Consider the following 23,661-nt stretch of genomic DNA (forward strand, 5'->3'; position numbering starts at 1 on the left):
AAATTAACTGTGTTCTTTATGTCTAGTAGTTCTGGCTGGCTTTTTACTATTTATATTTCCTTATCTATGTCTTTGTGTTAACCTGTTTATTTCGTTAAATTGGTTTCCTGTGTCTTCTTTGATTCCTTTGATTTTCTCTTTCATTCCATTGATTTCTTCTTTGACTTGTTTGAGCATATTTATAATCATTCCCTTGAAATCTTTCTCAGGCATTTCCTCTAACTCATTCTCAATGGAGGTCATTTCTGCTGCATTAATACTTTTTGGTGGGTTTATATTGCCTTGAGTTTTGGTGTTTCTTGTGTTATAATGTATATATATATATATTTACATTGTGGATTAATTTAATGCTTGTATTTTCTAGTTAGCTGCAGTATTATTAGTTGTATCAATCGGGGCTGGGGAGATGGTTTAGCTGTTAAGTGCTTGCCTGTGAAACCTAAGGACCCCAGTTCAAGGCTCGATTCTATAGAACCCATGTTAGCCAGATGCACAAGGGGGCACACTCATCTGGACTTCCTTTGCAGTGGCTGGAGGCCCTGGTGTGCCCATTCTCTCTCTCTAGCTGCCTCTTTATCTCTGTATTGCTCTGAATAAACAAAAATAACAACAACAACAAAAAAGATGTATCAGTCAATCTGATGGTATATATCTTCAGATCAGGAGCTTAAGGTGCTAGGTGCAGGTCTTAAGACTTTAGCGTATCCACAAAAGTGACCCTTGATATTGGGTTTGTCTGCTTTGTGAGTATTCAAGTAGGCTGAGTGGAATAGAATACAGGCAGATTCTAAAATTTAACTAAACAGTGTACACATTCAATGAAAAACAGCACAAAGTATTTATGCAAGTGTAGGTATTATGACAACCAGATCTTCTAACCAAGTCACTGTCCCTTAGGTGTGTGGTGCCCTATACCCTTAATCCTGTCAACCAGGAGTTTAAGATTTCTGGTTTATTGAGGGTTCTAAGTCAGCTTGTGACCCAGTGAGACCCTTCCCTAATTAACAACAGAAGAGGAAACAAAGCCACTATAAATCAAGAAGCAACAAATAACAAGCCCAAAATATAGCTTATTTAGGAATGGCAAATCTGACCATCCATCAGATTTAACATATAATTTATCCTGATATGCAAGATGAAATTAGCACTTCCGGTTCAGGCCTATATACCAGACTTATTTGGCGGGTACTAAGTGTAATTGCAGTTACCCTTTTGGATGGTTTTGGTCTCAGTTGTGGTGTGCTCCTGCTTGTGTCCTCCTTTGGTGTACTGTAGGTTCAAGTAGGCTGGCTGGATCACTGGATCGCTGCTCTCTTAGCTTGTACTGTGTGTGCTGTGATCTCCTTCCCCAGGTGCTTGCCAGAGCTTGTTCTGGTGGTGGGAGGGGAGGCTGTGGATGGTGGTTCTAGTTCTCTAGCTTGTCCACATGATTCTTTACCTCATGATTTGGTCGCCCATTGGTCGCTGTGGTCTTCCCTTCATGTTTCTTGAGTTTGTGAGGAGCTCTAATGTGAGTGGAAAACCCCCTCACCAGGCTTTTCCTGTGGCTCCAGCCAAGCCTTGCAGCTGTGGCCCCACAAACCTGTTGCCTCTGTGAACCTTGTGCAGCCACTGCTAGAGGTGGTTCTCCCTGCCTATGTGGGCTCTGGATGCTCTGGATCTCAACTACTTCTCTGCTGCCATTGGTAATTTCTTACACCTGTACAACTAACTTTTTAGTAGAAGAGTGTATTTTGCTGGTTTTTTTTTTTTTTTTTTTTTTTTTTTTGGCTTTATTCCCCTAGGCTGCTTTGGCGTGGTTCCTATGCTGCCATCTTAACCAGAAGCCTCTGGCTTAACTTTTTAAAAGATCTTTTTGAGAAAGGTGGTGAGGGAGAAGAACAAAGGGGGAGGGGGAGAGAAACAGAGACATAGAGCATGGTTGCACCAGGGCTTCCTGTCTGCAAACTTAAGACACATGCACCACTTTGTGCATCTGGGTTTATGTGGGTCCTGGGGAATCAAACCCAGACCATTAGGCTTTGTAAACAAGTACCTTAACCTCAGGACCATCTCTCCAACCTTGTTCCTCAATTTCTGTGTTTTAACATATTCGTTGTAGTGATCTTTCACTTCCTTCGTTAGGGATAGTCCAAGGTATTTAATTTTTTATGGCTATTATAAATAAGATTCACTCTGATTTTTTTTTTCTCCACATATTTATCATTGGTCCCAATGGCTACTGAGTTTTGTTTGTTGATTGACCTTATATTCTGCTACTTTGCTAAAAGAGTTTATCAGTTCTAGGAGTATTTTAGTGGAATCTTTCAGGTCACTTATGTATAGAATCATATCTGCAAATGAGGTTATTTTGACTTATATCTTTCAGATTTGTGTCCCTTTTGTTTCTTTGTCTTATTTTATTGCTCAAACTAAGGCTTCAAGTACTATGTTAAAGATTTATTTATTTTTAATTAATTAATTTATTTGAGAGAGAGAGAGAATGGGCACACAACAGGGCCTCCAGCCACTGCAAACAACCTCCAGATTCATGCACTCCCTTATGTATCTGGCTTATGTGGGTCCTGGAGAATCAAACTGGGATCCTTTGGCTTTGTAGGCAAACACCTTAACTGCTAAGCTATCTCTCTAGCACCCAAGATTTATTTTTATTTTTTATTTATTAGAGTCAGAGAGATGGGTGGTAGTGAGAGAATGAGTGAGTATGGCCATGCTAGTGCCTCTAGCCATTGCAAATGAATTCCAGATGCATGCACCACCATGTGCATCTGGCATATGTGGGACCTGGAGAATCGTATCTGGGTCTTTAGGCTTCACAGGCAAGCACCTTAACTGCTAAACCATTTCTCCCGCCCAAGTATAATGTTAAATAGCAGTGGGGAGAATGAAAAATACCCTTTTCCCTCTTGCTTCTCCCTCTTGCTTCTCCCTCTTTCTCTGTCCTCTCCCTTCCACCCTTCCTCCCTTCCTGCTTCCCTTCCTTCCTCCCTCCCTTCTTATCTTCTTTCTGAGTCAGGGTCTTACTTTAGTCTAGGCTGATTTAGAATTTGCTGTATAGCCCCAGGCTCGCCTTAAACTCTTGGTAATCTTCCTACCTCAGCCTCCAGAGTGCTAGGAGTAAAGGTGTTCCACTGTGCCTTACCAGGTTTTTATTATTTTATTTTACTTTATTTTGTTTTATATTTTTATTTTATATTTTATTTTATTTATTTTATTTTATTTTATTTTATTATTTATTTTTTTAAGGAAGCATACCTTAGGTTTTTCTGTTCAAAAATTAGGAGACCTGACCACATTGCCTCTGTATTCATTCATGACTACCGTAGGTAATAGGTAAATAAAGCATATGTTCTCTGATTTGCCACAGCTTCCATATCCATAATCTATTTAGCCAGACTAAAGTAGTAACTTCCCCCAGAGTTTAGGACATCCTCTGCTATAGGTTTTTGACTAGACTCTCAGTATCAGGTATGAATTCTCTTTAAATAGAGCAGGCCTCAAATCCTACTAGAAAACAGTTAGTTGGTCTCCCCCATGACTGAGATGCACTCCTTGTACCAGTTGACACATTTGACCTGGTTGGCCAGTGATAAAGCTTGCTGGGTCCACTGCTGGTTAAGGCTGCATAGCACTTTCCGTCACCATGACAGCTAGTCAACAGAGAGAAGGTTTCCAGCTCAGCTCCAGCTTAATTTCTCAGTGCCTTATAGCCCAAACCTGTGCTGTCTTCAGCAGTAGGGTTTACAATCTAGCTGTGGTGTAAGTCCAGCATGTTTGTGTGCATGCTGGAGATTTGGACTCAGGTCCTCATGCTCACTTTACCCACTGAGCATCTACCCAGGCCTCTTCTTACATTTAAAACAAATTTTTATTTATTTATTTGCAAGCAGAGAGAGTTAGAGTGAGTGAGAATGGGTGTGCCAGGGCCTCTTGTCACTGCAAAACATGCGCCACTTTGTGTATCTGACTTTACGTGGGTACTGGCAGTTGAACTGGGATGTTAGGCTTCACAAGCAAGTGCCTTAACAGTAGAGCCATTGCTTCAGCCCCTCCTTTTGCATTTTGACTTCTGTGATAGAGCAAATTGTTCTATCAGCATGTGTTTATTGAGCAGTAATTAAGATTTAGACTAAGCACTGTTCTAAACCCTGTGGATTAAACAAGGCACTGATCTCATGGATGATACATTCTTTGAGACAAAATAATAAGTTTATTTAAGTAAATAAATGCATATGAGATGTTATGTCAAGTAGAGATTCGGTATAAATTTTACTGAGAGGATAAATTTACATCTCCATGATATAACTTGAGTTTTTTAGAAGACCCAGTCATGATTCGTGTGGTACCCTGAATTCTTTGAGACCAGGGTCAAGATATCATTTGTGTTTTGGTTTTATTTCTTATATTTTATTATGTTTTTTCTCTTATTTTTTGTGTTTATTTCTTATATTTTACTCTCGCTCTCTGTTTGTAAAATACAGACCTGACATTAGTTTGTTATTCACTGTTTTTGTTAAACATCTCAAAATTCTGCCATGGTTACAACCACCACTATAACTACCAACTATTTGGGTTTCTGTATATTGTATACATATCATAATATGTGGTGCTGCATGCCTTTAATCAGTACTCAGGAGGCTGAGGGAAGAGGATTGTCATGAGTTTAAGGCCAGCCTGGGCTATAGAGTGAGTTTTAGCTCAATTTAGGCAATAGTGAAACCCTGCCAAAGAAAGGAAAGGGAGGGAGCTACCTTTAATCCCAGCACCTGGGAGGCAGAGGTAGGAGGATTGCTGTGAGTTCTAGAGCAGCCTGAGACTACAGAGTCAGCCTAGGGTAGAACAGGACCCTACCTCGGAAAAAAAAAAAAGGGCGGGGGGGGGGAAGAAAGGAGGGAGAAAGATTATAATAGGCTTAAGGGTATTATAGTCCCCTTGCCAATGTTTGGCACACTCTCCTGTTGCTGTTGTCCACCTGATACTGGTCAGGAGGTGTGTCTACCCTCTGCTCGTACCATCATTTTTTCCTGCCATCATGGAATTTCCCCTTGATTCTATAAGCCAAAATAAACCCTTTCTCCCCATCAGTTGCTTTTGGTCAGGTGCCTTGTGCCAGCAACAAAAAAGTAACTTCAACAAGAAAGCTGAGCTATATGGTAGCAAAATTGAGACAAGTGAACTATATTCTGTTTCTGTTTTTCTTACTAAAATAGTGATTTTTAAAAGAAATGTAATGATTGTTACTATTCAGAGGCCTAATAACTTTTTTTTGGGGGGTACAGGAAGATTTTCAGTCAATGACATATGGATTTAAAATGGCCAACAGTGTGACAGATCTTCGAGTTACAGGTAAAACCATTTGTAATGATAATTCACAAAAATAACTGATGTTTAAAATTTGCTTTATTTTTAAATTTCCTGTTTCTCTTTCTAGGTATGCTGAAAGATGTGGAGGATGATATGCAAAGAAGGGTAAAGGTATGTGTGTACATGCTTCTCTCATTACAGAATAGCTACTCTAGTCAGACCCACCAAGAACTGCCTTGTTTATGTTGGGTTTGAAGGCTCTTGGAGGGGTTTCTGATAGATTAATGCCTTCTTCAAGCATTAAAAATACTAACTTTCTTAATTTCTTTTTCTTCCTTCCTTCTTTTTTCTTTTTTTTTTTTTGCCAATGTAGGCTTTTAGTGTTAAATTGTAACTATAGTATTTAATCCCAGTAGGGGTTAAAGGCCCTCAGAGGTGTGGACTGTCTTGACTACTCTGTATCTTTAGCAGCTGCTACAGTATCTACAACATAGCTGGTGAACTGAGTACATGTTCATAGCTCAGATTTAGTAAAACCTCCTTGAGGAAAGTGCTCAGCCATGTGACCATGATGATTTGTTTCTCATAAAGGTTAAGGCTATAAAAAATTTTACTTTTCTAATATCAGTTTATACTTGGATAATAGCATGGTGATCATCAAACATTTATGTTATTTTTTTTCCCCTTTTAAATTTTACAATTCAAGCTGGTCGTGGTGGTGCACGCCTTTAATCCCAACACTTGGGAGGTAGCGATAGGAGGATTGCCATGAATTCAAGGCCACCCTGAGACTACATAGTGAATTCCAGGTCAGCCTAGACTACAGTGAGACCCTACCTCAACAAGCAAAACAAACAACAACAAAAAAAATCAGTTAATTAGGCAGTTCAGGGTATATACTGCACTTTTAATGTCAGGAGACTAGAGTCCACATGAGTTCAATGGAGCTGACCCTGTGTTGTGTACACCTTCTTGGTGAGTTGCAGCTTCAAGATTTGAACCCACATCTCTTGTTAGATCATCCTATGCTGATGCCCTGGTATTTGAAGTTGTACTATGATACTATAAGATTGTTGCATTTTAGTGGAGTACTGGGTTTGTGATTTTGTAAAGTTGATGCTGGCTTGTTTTCTTTTTTAAGCAAGGTTAATTTTGATAGCATCAAGAATTTCAGTTGGTCTCTTTAAAGGGTAATAGCAATAGTGTGTATATACTTTGTTATATTGTTTTGTATTTGGTCCTTCAAGACTTGCTTTTATAATCTTTATAATTTATATCAAATTGAACTTCTTTCATATAACATTTGTGAGGGAACAATACCCCCTTCAGATATTTTTTCCCTGTGAATACATTCTTTTTTTATTTTACTGACAAATTCCATAATTAAGGAAAATAAGTCATGATAATCCCCTCTCACTCCCACTTTCCCCCTTACAAGTGCACTCCCCATTATATCCTCTCCACCTCTCAACTCGTCTCTCTTTTATATCATCATCTTTTCCTCTTATCATTAAGGTCTTCTGTACATACTGTCAGGCACTGAGTAGTCATAGATATTTAGGCCTAAGAAGTCCTAACCTTCCTTTTGCTTACCTTATTTAAACTACCTCTTCCTCAACGTACCTTGAGCCTTGGAAAGTATGGTAGAGATGTCTCAGTGCTAAATAGTCCATGCCTACTTCCCAGCACTATGGTGACCTTTTTTGAGTCATTCCAGTGGTCACCACCATCTGAAAAAAGAAGCTTGTCTAACCAAAAGTAAGAGTAGTGTTACTATATGTTTATAAACATTAAGAAAGGTGCTTACAGGGCAGTTTGGTAGTGATAATGCATTCAGCCAGACAGCAGCAGACATTACTCCACTAAGGCTCATGACCACCCCTGCTATAGGCTTTGGGCTAGGTTTTTAATACCAGGCATGTATTCCCTCCTATGGAGCTGGCTGCCAGTTTAGTTAGAGAGCAGTTGGTTTTCCCCATAATAGATGTGCCACTGTTACACCAGTTGGCACATTGGGCCTGGCTAGACAATCTTAAGGCTTGCAATATCCACTACTGTTTACCACCATTGATAACTTCTCCCTCCCATAGGGTTGCATGCAGTGTAGCTTTTTCCAGCTTGATTTCCACTGATCTGCAGCGCAAGCGTATGGAGTCTTCAGCAGTAGAGTCTTACCATTTATTCTGGTGGGAAACCAAGAGCCTTGGCAATTGCCTATAATGTGTTGAGGGCATCAGAGACCTTCCTGGCCAACAGCTCACTGGAAGGTATCCCATTCCTGGCACTGAATTTTTTCTCCTAACAATCTATGGTTTCTAGGAGTGCCATTATCCTAAGAAGTAGGTTCCCATGTGGCATATTCATAACGTCCACACTTCCTTTATTCAGTCTCTTACCCTGGCCATTACACCCTTGTAATCTGTTCATCTGCTTACATTTATACATTATCATCCCCTTAAGCCCTCCCCTCTCCTCCCTTGCTTATAGCCTCTTTCTAGTGTACTGGTCTCTGCTACTTTTACTCCAATTCACATACAAATGGTAGGATCCACATATGAGAGAGAACATTTGGCATTTGGATTCCTGGGCTTGTATTACCTCACTTAGTATAAACCTTTCCGGATCCATACATTTCCATGAAAATACCATAATTTCATTTTTCTTTACTGCTGAATAGAACTGCATGATATAATGTACAACAACTTCATTATCCAGTCGTAAGTTCAGGGACATCTAGACTGGTTCCATTTCCCAGCATTTGAACAGAGCAGCAGTAAACATGGATGAGCAATTATCTCCAAGGTATTGAGTAGAGTCCTTAGGCTATATGCCAAGGAGTGGTATAGCTGGGCCATACGGTACATCTATTTTTAGCTGTCTCAGCAAACTTCACACTTGATTTCCACAATGGCTGTACCAATTTACATTCTCAGTCACAGTGTAGAAGGGTTCCTTTTTTTCCACATCCTCACCAGCATTTGTTGTCATTTGTTGTCCTCATGGTAGTCATTCTGACAGTAGTGAGGTAGAATCTCAGAGTAGTTTCAATTTGCATTTCTCTGATGGCTGTGGGTGTAGAACATGTTTTTACGTGTTTATAGGCTGTCTGTATTTCTTCTGAGAACTCTAAGTAGTTCCATAGTTCACTTTTTTTTTGATTGGGTTGTTTGCTTTCTTATTATTTTATGTTTTGAATTATTTGTGTATTCTGGATATTAATCCTCTGTCAGATGTACAGCTGGCAAAGGTTTTCTCTCATTCTGTCAGTGTCCTTTCCTGTACAAAAATTTTATGAGATCCCATTGATTGATTAGTGGTTTTATTTCCTGAGTAACTGGGGTTATATTCAGAAAGTCATTGTCTATGTGGATATTTTGAAGTGTTTCCCCTACTTTTCCCCCTAGCAGTTTCAGAGTTTGAGGTCTGATACTTTGATCTATTTGGACTTGATTCTTGTGTATGGAGAGAGATAAGGATCTATTTTCATCCATCTTCAGTTTTTCCAGCACCATTTGTTAAAGAGGCTGTCTTTTCTCCAATGACTATTTTTGCCATTTTTGTCATAAATCAGATGGCTATAGCTGCCTATAGCTGCCTATATTTGGGTCCTCTATTCTGTTCTGTTGATCTATATATCTGTTTTCGTGCCAGTATCATATTGTTTTTGTTACTTTGGCACTGTAATATATCTTAAAATGAGGCATGGTGATAACCTTTAGCTTTATTTTTGTTGCTCAGAATTGTTTTGGGTAGGTATTTGAGGTTTTTTTGTGCTTCCAAATTAATTTTAGGATTTTTTTTGTATTTTTGTGAAGAATGCCATTGGAATTTTGATAGTGATTGCATTAAATCTGTAGATTGCTTTTGGTAAGACTGACATTTTCATAATATTGACTCTTCCAATCCAAGAACCTGGGGTGTCTTTCCATTTCCTAGTGTCTTCTGCAATTTCTCTCTTGAGTGTTTTTAAAGTCTTCATTGTAGAGATCCTTCACTTCCTGGTTAGGTTTATTCCAAGATACTTTATTTTTATGGAGGGAATTCTGAATGGGAGTGTTTCCCTGATCTCATCCTCAGCATGTTATATGGTTATATTTTAGGAAGGCTACTGATTTCTATGTGTTAATTTTGTATCCTGCTACAATGCTAAAAGTGTTTATCAGCTCTAACAGTTTGCTGGTAGAGTCTTTAGGGTCATTTATGTATAGAATCATATCATGTGCAAGTAGTGTTAGTTTGAGCTCTTCCTTAACAATTTGTATCCCTTCTGTGTTTCTTGCCTTACTGCTATAGCTAAGGCTTCCAATACTATATTAAATAAGAGTGGGGATAATGGACACCTTTGTCTTGTTCCTGATTTTAATGGGAATGTTTCAGGTTTTTCCCCATTTAGTATAATGTTGCCTATAGGTTTGTCATGAATACTTTATTATGCTGAGATATGTTCCTTGAATTTCTAGTTTCTTTAGAACTTTTTTTTTTTTTTTTTTTTTTAAGGTAGGGTCTCACTCTAGCTCAGGCTGACCTGGAATTAATTCTGTATTCTCAGGGTGGCCTCAAACTCACGGCAGTCCTCCTACCTCTGCCTCCCTAGTGCTGGGATTAAAGGTGTGTGCCACCATGCCCAGCTAGTTTCTTTAGAACTTTTACCATGAATGGATGTTGGATTTTGTCAAATGGCTTTTCTGTATTTATTGAGTTGATCATGTGATGTTTTGTTCTTCATTCCATTTATACACTGTATTATATTTATTGATTTGCATATGTTAAACCATCCCTGCATCTCTGGGATAGTACTTAACCTGGTTGGGGTGAATGATCGTTTTTATGTATTCTTGTATTTTGTTTGCTAATATTTTGTTGAGAATATTTACATCTATGTTTATGAGAGAGATTGGTCTGTAATTTTCTTCTCGTGTTCTGTCTTTGACTGGTGTTGGTATCAGTGCAATGCTGTCTTCATAGAAGGAGTTTGGTAGGATATCTTTTCTATGTTTTGGAAAAGATTATCTGGTTCAATCCTAGCATTCAGGAGGCAGAAGTAGGAGGATCGTTGTGAGTTTGAGGTCACCCTGAGACTACATAGTGAATTCCAGGTCAGCCTGAGCTAGAGTGATACCCTCCAAACAAAAACAGACAAAAAAACAAAGAAAGAAAGAAAGAAAGAGAGAGGGAGGGAAGAGGGGAGGGGAGGGTAGGGGAGGGGAGGGGAGGGGAGAAGAGCAAAGCAAAGCAAAGCAAAGCAAAGCAAAGTCTGAGAAGTATTTGCTGTTAATTCTTCTGTGAAGGTCTGGTAGAATTCACCAGAAATCCATCTGGGCCTGAACATTTTTTTTAGTTTGGAGCTTTTTTACAAGTGCATCTCAGTATTTGTTATAGGTCAGTTTAAATGGTTTTCTTATTTTGATTTAATTTTAGCACATCATATATATTTAGGAAATCATACATATCTTTTAGAATTTCAATCTTAGTGAAATATATGTTCTTAAAGTATATCCTTATGATTTTCTGACTTTCAGTGGTATCTGTTGTATGGGTGCCTTTTTCATCTCTAAATTTTATTAATTTGTATCTATCCTTCTTTTGGTCATATTGGCTATTTATCCTTTCAAATAGCCAACTCTTTATTTTCCTGATTATTTGTATTTTTTTTTCTTGGTTTCTATTTCATTAATTTCCACTCTGATCTTTCCTGTGTACTGATTTTTGGTTTGCCTTGTTCTTCTTTCTCCAAGGCCTCAAGGTGAAGCATTAAGTTGTTTGCTTGTGATCTTTCTAGTTTCTTAACATTAGGCACTTAAAGCTACAAATTTCCCTCTTAGCACTGCCTTCAAAGATTTTGGTATGTTGTACTTTTATATCATTTGTTTCTGTGAATTTTTAAAAATTTCTTCTTGGGCTGGAGAGATGGCTTAGCGGTTAAGCGCTTGCCTGTGAAGCCTAAGGACCCCGGTTCGAGGCTCCACTCCCCAGGACCCACATTAGCCAGATGCACAAGGGGGCGCACACGTCTGGAGTTCGTTTGCAGTGACTGGAGGCCCTGGCGTACCCATTCTTTCTCTCTCTGTCTGTCTGCCTCTTTCTTTCTCTGTCTGTTGCTCTCAAATAAATAAATAAACAACAACAAAAAATTAAAAAGAAATTTCTCCGTCAGTGACCCATTCATCTTTCAGTAGTGTAATATTTAGTTTCCATGATTTTGTGTATGCTCTATAGTTTTTCTTGCTGCTGATTTATAGTTTAATGCATTGTGATCAGATTGAATATAAGGAACTATTTCATTTTTCCTGTTTTGGTTACAGTTGGCTTTGTGTCCTAATATCTGGTCTATTTTAGAGAATGTCTCATGTGCTGCTAAAAGGAAAGTATTTGGATGGAATGTTCCATAGATACCTGTTAGGTTCATTTGTTTTACTCAGTAAATTAACTTAGTGTGTTTTTTTAATGTATTTTTTTTTAGCATCATACTTCTATAGGATTGTAATGTTTTCAATTTACTGTTTTGCTTTTCTAATTTTAGAGCACCCGAAGTCGACAAGGAGAAGAGAGAGATCCAGAAGTTGAACTAGAAGTAATTAAACTTATTTTCTGGTAGATAATATCAGAGAAGTCTACATCTTAATGTTGTAGTTTTATGAATTGCATTATAATTTATGGGAACCCCTTTTAAAGTATTTCTTTAGAATTGGACATAGCCAGGGATGTTATTTTTCTTGTATTTATTTTGATAGAATAACAGTAGTGCTCTTTCAAATACATTTTAAAACTCTTCAGTATTCCTATGAGGTAAGAAAAAATAAGGTCATTTACAGGTTGTTGCAGTCAGGTTCGCATGGAGAAATCATCCAACCAAGAGCAGCTTGTGGGGAAAAAGGGGTTTATTTTGGCTTCCAGGCTTGAGGGGAAGTTCCGTGATGGCATGAGCAGAGGGTGGACATCACCCCCTGGGCCACATACAGTAGACAACAGAAACAAGAGTGTGTGCCAGACACTGGCTGGCCCTAATACCCATCAGCTTGCTCCCAACAATACACTGCTTCCAGAAGGCATTAATTTCCAGATCTCCATCAGCTGGGAACCTAGCATTCAGAATACCTAAATTTATGGGGGATGCCTGAATCAAACCACCACATTCTGTCCCTGGCCCCCATAAACTGATAACCATTAGTGATGTATAATGCAATACATTCACCCAACTTTAAAAGTTCCATTATTTTTATCAATTCCAATGATGTCCATACATCCCCATAATCCAAGGTCTTTTAACTGAGCCATAATACCAAAAAGTAACCTCAAAAAACCCATAATGGCACAGGATAAACATTTATACTGCAAAAGATGGCATTGGACATAGCAAAGGAATATTCAACCAATACAAGATTTAAACAGGGCAAACATTAAACTCAGTAGCTCCAAGTCAACAACTTGTTTTGTTAGTGACAAATCTCCAAGTCTGATTATTCTAACCAGCAACAAGTCTCTGGAGTTCCAGTTCTGCCCCTCCAGCTAGGCTACTCACAGTCCTAGAAAACTGCATCCAGGGCTGGCAGCTGTCTCCACTGCAATCCATGGTTCATCCTCATGGCCCCATGGAGTCTCCATGCAGGCATCCAGCAAACCTGCTTCACATTGCCCGTGGCCATTTCCAAAACACAAGACTGTGCTGCAAACTCAGTGACTGTCTCTTTCCTGCATTTCTTGTTTTCAACAATAACAAGGTAGGGTGCCAGTTTGTTAATCCAGGGGGGAATAAAGCAGATGTTGAAGAACAGGACACTCCTTAAGCACTCACCCCCTTCAGAAGAGTCTGCATTCTTCCTGTTGCCCCAGTATATGTCAGCTGGCCCAATCTCAAATGTTATAATCTCTTAATTACAGCTGAATGGGCAGCAGTTCATCCAAAGATTTTTTTTTTTTTTCTGTGCCACATCCCTCTGCTCACACCAGTTCATTTCTATACAGAGTGACCCTGCACAACTTCTCAGGACACGGGCATAATAGCAACCTTCTCACATAAACTTTTTCTAGCCCAGTCAGAGCAAAGCTTTGTCACCCTCATAAGCTGAACTTCACAGTCCATAGTTCTTTTCTGCATTTAGGTCATTCAACTCTGATAATAGTCCATTAAGCTGTACTTACAGCACTGCAAGGCATCTCTTAGGCCAAGGTTTCAAATCCTTCCACATTCCTCTTGAAAGTCAGCTCCAAAAGGCCAAAGCCACACAGGTGTCTAGCAGCAGTCTCACTCCTCGGTATCACTTCACTGTTGCAGTCAGGTTCACATTGCTGGTAAAAATCAGCCAACCAAGAGCAGCTTGTGGAAAAAATTGGTTTATTTTGGTACAAAGGCTGGAGGGGAAGCTCCACAATGGCAGGGGGAACGATGGCATGAGTAGAGGATGGGCATCACCCCCTGGCCAACATAAGGTGGACAACAGGAACAGGAGAGGAGCTGGCTTTAATACCCATAAGTCCACCCCCAACAATACTGCCTCCAGGAGGCATTAATTCCCAAATCTCCATCAGCTGGGAACCTAGCATTCAGAACACGTAAATTTATGGGAGACACCTGAATCAAACCATACACAGGTGATGTTTTAAGAAGAACTTCCATATCATTAAAAGTTGATGAATCGGGCTGGAGAGATGGCATAGCGGTTAAGCGCTTGCCTGTGAAGCCTAAGGACCCCAGTTCGAGGCTCGGTTCCCTAGGTCCCACGTTAGCCAGATGCACAAGGGGGCGCACGCGTCTGGAGTTCGTTTGCAGAGGCTGGAGGCCCTGGCGTACCCATTCTCTCTCTCTCTGTCTGTCTGCCTCTTTCTTTCTCTGTCTGTTGCTCTCAAATAAATAAATAAACAACAACAAAAATTAATAATAAATAAATTAAATAAATAAATAAAAAATTTAAAAAAAAGGTTGATGAATCAAGTTTATTTTTTTATTTTTTTTTTATTTGAGAGCGACAGACACGGAGAGAAAGACAGATAGAGGGAGAGAGAGAGAATGGGCGCGCCAGGGCTTCCAGCCTCTGCAAACGAACTCCAGACGCGTGCGCCCCCTTGTGCATCTGGCTAACATGGGACCTGGGGAACTGAGCCTCGAACCAGGGTCCTTAGGCTTCACAGGCAAGCGCTTAACCACTATGCCATCTCTCCAGCCCTGAATCAAGTTTTTTGACTCAAATTACAGCACTTTTTAAATAATCTTTTTATGTGTGTTTGTTGCTTTTCTGCTTTTTTATTTTATTGTTTTTCATGTGTATGTGTGATATGATATTTGTGCATATATGCATACATGTGTGTGGGTACATGTATGTTTGGACATAGGCAAGGATATGTGTGTTGTTGTGTAAGTCAAAGGTTGACATGGGAGACTTTCTCAATTACTCTCCAACTTATTTCCCTAAGATGGTTTCTCTTATTTGAACCCAGAGCATGCTATTTGTACTAAGCCCGCCATCCAGCTTGTTCTGTGGATGCCCATATCTGCATTCTGAGCATTGGGCTGACGCTGGATGTACTGCTCTGTCTGTACAGCATTTCTGTGGTTGCTATAGATCAGAACTCCATCCTCACACTTGCATGGCAAGCACTTTATCTACTAACCCTCTCCAGTTCATAAATAATTCTTTTCAAAATGCTAGTTTAGAGTTGGAGTTATGGCTTAGTGGTTAAGGCACTTGCCTGCAAAGCCTAAGAGCCCTCGTTCGATTCCCCAATACCTGTGTAAGCCAGATGCACAGTGGTACATGTTTGTATAATTCATTTGCAGTGGCTAGAGGCACAGTTGTACCCATTCTCTCTCTCTTTGTCTATAAAATAAGAAAACAAAAGGTGAATTAGATGTTTTGAAATAATATGTTAAATTTTGACTTTGAGCAAAAACTAATCCTACTGTTGTAGAAATACTACTTTTTATTTAAAAAGAACAGGCTTTGTTTCATTTGTTTTTCCTGTGGCTTATTTTTTTTGGAATTTAAAAACCTGTAAGTGAGCTGGGTGTGGTGGTGCGTGCCTTTAATCCCAGCACTTGGGAGGCAGAGGTAGGAGGATCACCATCAGTTTGTGGCCACCCTGAGACTATATAGTGAATTCCAGGTCAGCCTGGGCTAGAGTGAAACCCTACCTTGAGAAAATAAATAAATTTTTAAAAAAACTTATAACTGGTACTTTAGTTTTGAGTTATCAGCATAAAGACTTATGAGTTAAAGTATTTTAAATGAAATTTCTTTATAGCCTTTGCAGGTTTTCTTACAGTTCTTTCCTATTTTATTTTATTTTGTTTAGCACCAGCAGTGTTTAGCAGTATTCAGCAGAGTGAAATTCACTCGTGTGTTATTAACAGTGCTTATAGCCTTTACTAAGAAAGAGGTAAGACTTTCACTATCATTTATCTTGGTAGTTTCTGGATGCAGTTTTAAGATACTTCTGTTGAAGGGCTCATGCTCCTCAGATATACAGTTCTCTGCATTTGATTCAGAGTAACACTAATATTTTTGTGAAGAGTTATATGGATTTTACATTCCAGGCTATAATATCTGTTCTATGTGAAAACATGTTTTATATTGGTTTTTAGCAAACAAAGTAACACAAGCTGAAATTATTTCTTGGTTGTCAGTTTGTGGACTAAAAAGAATATAATAAAATTAGAATATTAGCAAGGCCCATCTTGCTTCAGTTAAAGAAGTATTGAGTTTGTATAGAACCCAAACTAATCACAAGATGGTGAATATCTTTTTCCTTTGTGTTTATTTGTACTAAAACAAGTCACTAATAAACTCATCAATAGTTCTTTGGTATTGACTACAGAGCCGGCTCTTCCCTTCCTGCCTCCTTCCCATCTTGCTGAATGACTTAGTAGCATTGTAGGAATTTTTTTTTCACATTTCTTTGGTGCCTACAGCTCTGATTATCAATTTTAAAAAGTAAGATTAGTACAATAAATCAGAAATGTTTCTTATTATTTAATGGATCTTATGAGATATAGATTTGAGGGAAAATATTTTTTATCCTATCAGGATTTGGGTATTCTGTAGTAAGTAAATAATTTTGAAAACCAGTGTCATTGCAGCAAGCACTTAATTTCGTTATTGTTTATAGGATTTTCTTATCTAATGTATATCTTTCAGTGAAAGAATATGTAAGAATGTTTTTGGTGATTTGTTTGCTAGACCAGTGCTGTTGCGGAAGCTCAAAAATTGATGGTTCAAGCAGCAGATCTTCTTTCTGTCATTCATAACTCATTGCGTCATGGAATCCAGGCTCAGAATGACACTACAAAAGGAGGTAATTGTCCACTTTGCTTCTCTCTTATTTTTATTTTCTTTATTCTCATCTAAAATACATAATTTGATTTGTTCTGAAATTTCTTCTTTTAAAAATTATTTTTATTTATTTGTAAGCAGAGGGAGAGCAAGAAGAGAGAGGGAGGAGAGAGAGAAAAAATGGCCACATTAGGGCCTTTTGCCCCTGAAATGGACTTCAAACTCATGTGCCACTTTGTACATCTGGCTTTACGTGGTTACTGGGGAATTGAACCCCGGCTTTCATGCTTTGCAAGCAAACACCTTTAACTGCTGAGCCATCTCTCCAATCCTGAAATTTCTTTTAAGTCAATCTGTTTAGGCCTTGGAATGTTTCCTCTAAATACTTAGTACTGTAAGCTTCTTTGAAGATTTCTTGTAGATTGAAAACACTGTTGTTGAACTTGGCCACATCTTGTATCTTACTATTTGAGCTCTGCATATATGCCCTATCATTTTTTTTTTTAATTCTGATGTCAGCAATAACTTCATTTATAATCATCTCCTTTCTCTACTCCTTTGAGAAACCATTACTTCTATTACATAGTCCACCTTGACTCTACTATACAGGCCTGTGTGTTCTGGCTGATCTCATTGTACCCATACTTACCTCTGTCTCCATAGCATTGTAATTGTTTGCTTGTCTTTCCATGAGATTTTTGGGTACTTTTAGGAAGAGACTGTTTTCGTATTTATATATCTTGTGCTTAACATGTTGTTGGCACTCCCAATTTTATTTACAAAATAAGCCCTAATATAAAAGGAATAATGTACTGCTGTTGTAAAATTTGTTACTGGATTAACATTTTAGAGACTGCAGCAACTCTGATTATTTTTAAAATTCTGGGAGATGATCATTAGGTTTTTTTCAAGTAAGTCTTTCATAGTTGTTGGACTTGTTAACAGAATGGTGTTTTTTCTTAGTTTTTTTTTTTTTATTGACTCCTACCATTTTCTTTTTCCACTGGTCCCCCTTTTTTTTAAGGCTTAGTTATAGTATTCTCCATCCCATGAACTTTTCCTTACACAAATATTAGGTAGTAGAGCAGTCCAAAGGTAGTTTGGATTAGGAGACTAGTATTCTTGTTGGGCTGTAGTTCAGTGGTAGAGCATATACAAAGTCCCTAGCACCTAAAGGAAATCACTATTCTTGTGATCTTGATAATGTTTGTAATAATGATACAGAATTTGTACTAATTTTTTTCTTTCCTAGAGGGGGAATATGTTTACAAGTAATGAGGTGGTATTTTATAACTGTAGGGCATTTAAAAAAGATTGTCTTAGATAGCAACCTATAGTAATGGAGATGTGTGAAATATCTACAGCTCTTAGGTACTTTGCAATCTTGGTTTTGGTTCTATATAAGAATATGTTTATGGGCTGGAGAGATGGCTTAGCGGTTAAGCGCTTGCCTGTGAAGCCTAAGGACCCCGGTTCGAGGCTCGGTTCCCCAGGTCCCACGCGTCTGGAGTCCGTTTGCAGAGGCTGGAAGCCCTGGCGCGCCCATTCTCTCTCTCTCCCTCTATCTGTCTCTCTGTGTCTGTCGCTCTCAAATAAATAAATAAATGATTTTTTTAAATGGATTTTTTTTTAAATTTATTTGAGAGCGACAGACACAGGGAGAAAGACAGAGGGAGAGAGAGAGAATGGGTGCGCCAGGGCTTCCAGCCTCTGCAAACGGACTCCAGACGCGTGCGCCCCCTTGTGCATCTGGCTAACGTGGGACCTGGGGAACAATTTTATAGGCTCTCTTTTTAAAAAAAAATCTTTTATTATTTTTATTTATTCATTTGAGAGAGGCAAAGAAAGGGAGAGAGAGAATGGGTGCGCCAGGGTATCCAGCCTCTGCAAGCAAACTCCAGACGCATGCGCCACCTCCTGCATCTGGCCTATGTGGGTCCTGGGGAATCAAACCTAGGTCCTTTGGCTTTGTAGGCAAATGCCTCAACCCATAAGCCATTTCTCCAGACCCTAGTCTGTCTTTATTTCAGGCCAATATTTGAAAAATAGCATGTGTGCATATAAGGCCTGTACGTCTGCATACACATGTGCATGTATCAGATACACACCATTCTACCATACTATACACAGTGCACATATAAACACACAAATGAAAAAAGAATGCAAATAGAAATAAAAATATATTTAAATATGTATTGCCTTATATTAGAAGTATCTTAGGAGTGTGTTTGCAAATCTGACAAAAATTTCCAAGAGAGATTACCTTTTTTTCTTTTTTTTTTAAAAAGATGCATAACTGTTGGGTGTGGTGGCACATGCCTTTAATCCTAGCAGTAGGAAGCAGATGTAGGAATATCTGGAGGCAGTGCTAGGAGGATTACTATGAGTTTGAGGCCAGCCTGAGGTTACAGAGTGAGTTCCAGATCATCCTGGGCTAGTGTGGTACCTTACCTTGAAAAACCAAAATCAAACAAACAAGCAAAAAAGTTAATGGCAGATGCCACAGACTTTGAAGAAGAGTGGAGATAAAAAAGTTTATGGACTGAAAACATGATTTTTCATCTCTGACACTCTAAAAAGAAAATGAAACCATTAAAAAAATTTGCAGTCTGAAGAGATAGCGTTAGCCGTCAAGTGCTTGCCTGTGAAGCTTAAGGAGCCCGGTTTGAGGCTCCATTTTCCAGTACCCGTGTAAGCCAGATGCACAAGGTGGCACATGCATCTGGAGTTTGTTTGCAGTGACTGGAGGCCCTGATGCGCCCACTTTCTCTCTGTCTCTCTCTCTCTCTCTCTATGCCTCTTTCTCTGTCTGTCACTTTCAAATAAATAAAAATAAAACAACAACAAAAATTTAAAAATTTGGGCTGGAGAGATGGCTTAGCGGTTAAGCGCTTGCCTGTGAAGCCTAAGGACCCCGGTTCGAGGCTCGGTTCCCCAGGTCCCACGTTAGCCAGATGCACAAGGGGGCACACGCGTCTGGAGTTCGTTTGCAGAGGCTGGAAGCCCTGGCGTGCCCATTATCTATCTTTCTCTCTGTGTCTGTCGCTCTCAAATAAATAAATAAATTTTAAAAAATATTTAAAAATTTCCATTCCCAGCATATGGAGGCCTAGACAGGAGGATTGCTGTTAGAAGTTGTAAGGTCAGGGCTTAGGAGATGATTCGGTGGTTAGAAATGCTTGCTTGTAAAGCCTTGTGGCCCATGTTCAGTTCCCTAGTGCCCACATAAAGCCAGATGCATAAAGTGGCACATGCATCTGGATTTTGTTTGCAGTTCAAGATGTCCTGACATTTATATATTTCCTCTCTCTGTGTTTTCACATATATAAATAAATTTATTTTAAGCCAGCCTGGGCTAAATATTGTGGCTATGTTTCAAGAAACAAACAAAAAACCAGTAGTATAATTAAATGGAAACAGGTCAGGAAACAGAAGCAGCATTTTAGAAGAGGGAAAACAGGACGACATTGACATACCTACAGCCAGATAACTGAATTTTCCCCCCACTCACAGGGAAAGTGAAAGGCAACCAAGATTATACTGAAGATATGCTGAGTGGCTCCATTTTTAGTATATTATGCATATCTCTAAATGATAACGATTTAGCTGAAAACACAAGAACTGGTTGGACAATCTCTTATTTCTTTTCTTTATTATTTTTTAAGACATGGTCTTGCTGTGTAGTCCATGCTAGCTCGTGGTGGTTTTCGTGCTTCAGCCTCCTGAGAGCATAGTTTACAGGTATAGTACCACCACACCTGGCTCTAAAAAGTCTGTGAGACAGAGATTTTTCTCTCATTTCACTGAATGCTAATAGTTTATTTTCTGGGTTAACGAATAGATTTGGGACTGAAAAGACAGAGATACAGTTGAAAGGTGTACATTAATAGAGTGTTGATTGAAATTTTAAACAGTAAGATATATATCTCCTAGTCTGCCACATTCCTGCTCCCCCAACTTCTAGAACAGAGCATCCAAGCTCATGCATTCCACATAAGAGTTTAGAAGGCTTCCTAGACAAAACTGACAAGGCAGCCAACCCAACAAACATATAAATATAGTGATAATCAGCAGTTTCCCTGATATAATGACTTGGCTGAAAGCTTGATTTGCATTCTTTGCATTCCTGGTTTTTACTTAAATGCTTTTATGACAGTTTCAGGTCTGAGTATCATCAAGAGTGCAAACCTATAGCAAAGAAGAAAGAATAAAACAAGAAAACAAAATATTTTAAAATAAATGGGGAAAGTCCCATAAAGAATGGGATATTATGCAGAAGAGAAATCAGGAGTATTATTGTTTTTACTTAAAACCTAAAAAGTTAGGGGTGTTAGTTTGAATGTGAATAAACTCAGGCATTTTTTATTAAAATTAAACTTCCTACTTAAGTCCCCAGCAGGCAGATCCCTGCTACAGGGGGTATATCAGTGCTGGCAGATCTTCAGTCCAGTCCTACTAGGTGTGTGGAATGAGCAGTTTGAACTTTAACTGTGCTTGGGAGTTTGGTGGTGTGTCTCTGCTATGCATCTATGGAAGTGAGCCAGCTTCTTCTGCCATGATGATTCCTTCCCTTGGATTATGTAAGCCTGAAATAAACCCTTTCCTCTGGTGAGATGCTTCTAGTAAGGTGTTTGTCTCAGCAATGAGAAAGTAACTGCAACATAGGGCTAGGGATATAGCTCAGTTTATATAGTGCTTGCCTAACCTGCACAAAGCTCTAGGTTCAGTCTCCAGCAGTACATAAAAATGGGCATGGTGGTTGTTGCAGTTACCTTCACATTGTTGGGACAGAACACCCGAACAAAAGTAGCTGATGGGAGGAAAAGACTTATTTTGGCTTACAGTATCGAGGGAAGCTTCTTGATGGCAGGGGACAGCAAGACATTAGCAGAACCTGGACATTACTGTCTCTGCCACAGCAGGTAAAAACTTTCCCATCTGCGAGGGGCTGTCCACTCTGGGGGAAGGACTTTTTCCATTAGTCCTTCCTGGAAGCAACTCAGAGACACACCTGAAAGGGATTTCTGTAGATTACTAAACAGATCAAGTTGACAACACCTTAACCATTGCAGACTTACTGTGGGGGTTCAAATGCAAACCCTAAACCTAAGCTCATGTCCACTTTACTTAAGGAATTGAAATAAAATAAGACTTAGGGAGATCATTTTTGTGAAGTACTACATTTATCCAGAAGCCAGGAAGGATGAGGGACCAAAGAAGAGGGAATGGCAGGGGAGGTTAGTCTGAGATACAAAAGATGAGGAGTGGAAATATCCATATGGTGTAAGGGCCCATGTATATATCTTTCCCTATTCTGGCAACTAGTGCCAGGGCGGGAAGATCAAAACCTTAGCAGAGGTGGAAACCTCAGGTACTTAGAGATGAGCAGCTCTGGAGCTGGAAAAGATGAGAGCCCACTGAAAACCTGATCAGCCAGCCTTTTTACTTTGGGGCCTGTGCTGTGTAGGGAGGGCTAAACTCATTAGTCAAGAGGTGGATATTGTTAATTCACTTGCTGTTCACTCTTCACACATGTTATTAAGTCAGGTTCCTTTTTTCCTTTATCCTCTCAACTAGCCTAACCTCCTGGGCCTAACCCCCTCGGGCACCCACATGAGATGTCACTTGGCCTGTGGGAGGCGTCAGGGGTCTGGGCCTTGCTCCACTCCCTGCGGCCTGCCAAGAGGTCCCACAGGCTGCTGCTTCTTGTGGTGGGTACCAACACAGAGAGATGTGGAGTCTACCTCTTAGTTGAGTGACAATTTTCTGAGCCTTTGTGGGGTTCTTTACACCCATTTTTTTTTCTCAGTCATCCTGGCTACTGATAGATAGCTCATTTGCATATCAGCTCTCTGCAGGTCTCTAGTTGTGGCCCCTGGTTGCCATAGTAGTCTTGTCACTTCTGAATGAGTGCCCCATTTTTACTTCTAACTATTGCTCCCAGCAGTCCCTATTTTTGCTTCTAACTATTGCTTCTAACAGGCTGAATTTGGAGGAAGTCCACACACCTGGGTACAGTGTCAGGAAGGGGCTGGGCTTGAACCCATGTACCTGAGTAATTCCAGCTCTGCAGCAGCTGCAGCAGATAGCACAGTGTGGTGGTTTGAATAGAATAGATGGCCCCCAATATATTCAGTTGTTTATTTGTTTGTAGTTTGCATCTGCAGCCACCTGGCTGGAGGCAGTGTCACTGGGTGGATCTTAAGGTGTGATGGTGGGTTTCAGATTTCAATCTAAAGATATGCAAAGTGTGCCTAGCTGGAGTTCCTGAAGTGTGCTGTGGCCTTTGATGTTTTAGCTTGTGCTTCTCTCACTCTGCTTGGTCCTGTGACAGCAGGCCAGTTTTCTTCTGCTGTAATAGAACTTCCCCTGGATCTGTAAGCTTCAATAAATATCCTTTCCTCCACATCTGTGTCTGGTCTGAAAGTTCATCTCATTGAACCTGAAGCTGTCTGCTATACACGGTAATTATGTGGGTTAATTTCTCTCATTTCCCTCTCAGCAAGTTGTACAGGTGTGCAGTTCGTACCATCCATTTGAGTGTGTATTCACTGCCGGTTCATGTTGTTTTTCTCCCCGTTCCAACCCTGGAGTTAGCCTGTTTCCTTAGTTCACCTTAATTAAAGGAAAAAAGCAGACCAGTAATCCTTTGATGTTTTTGCTTAAGAATGAAGTTGGGTTGGAGTCACAGCTTAGTGATAGAGCCCTATGTTTAAACCCCAACACTGACACCCCACCAATAATTAATGAATAAATGAAAGAAAAGATTAAGCCACATACATAGATGAGCAGATTGTGGTATGTACAGACACATTCCAGCCATCAAAAGAAGTGACTATATACACACAGTATAATGGGTCAATTTCAGAAGTATTTTACTGAGAGGAGTCAGATTGTTAAAGAATACAAATTGTGTGATTTGTTTGCTTATAGGCAAAACCAATGAATAGAGTGGTTCTATGATATTGGCCTGGCAGTGTTAGATTAAGAAAAGGCATTGGGTGAGATGAGACAGTGGCAAAAGAGATTGTTACCCTAATCTACATCCTTATAAGGCTTTGTACTATTTTCTGTAATTTCTAGAACAGGCTGC

General features: G+C 39.5%; 1 protein-coding gene across 5 annotated transcripts in view; it reads left to right on the forward strand.

Annotated features, from left to right (window-relative positions):
* Positions 1–23,661, forward strand: part of Naa35 (N-alpha-acetyltransferase 35, NatC auxiliary subunit) — a 136,543-nt gene that overhangs the window by 55,729 nt on the left and 57,153 nt on the right. For all 5 annotated transcript variants that reach the window (XM_045131360.1, XM_045131361.1, XM_045131363.1 and 2 more), the window contains exons 7-11: positions 5,280–5,346; positions 5,432–5,475; positions 11,825–11,875; positions 15,592–15,675; positions 16,476–16,590. In XM_045131360.1, the coding sequence (XP_044987295.1) occupies positions 5,280–5,346; positions 5,432–5,475; positions 11,825–11,875; positions 15,592–15,675; positions 16,476–16,590 (361 nt within the window). The remainder of the gene's footprint in view (positions 1–5,279; positions 5,347–5,431; positions 5,476–11,824; positions 11,876–15,591; positions 15,676–16,475; positions 16,591–23,661) is intronic.

Source organism: Jaculus jaculus, chromosome 12 (assembly GCF_020740685.1).
Source record: "Jaculus jaculus isolate mJacJac1 chromosome 12, mJacJac1.mat.Y.cur, whole genome shotgun sequence".
In the NCBI taxonomy this organism is placed as follows: domain Eukaryota; kingdom Metazoa; phylum Chordata; class Mammalia; order Rodentia; family Dipodidae; genus Jaculus; species Jaculus jaculus.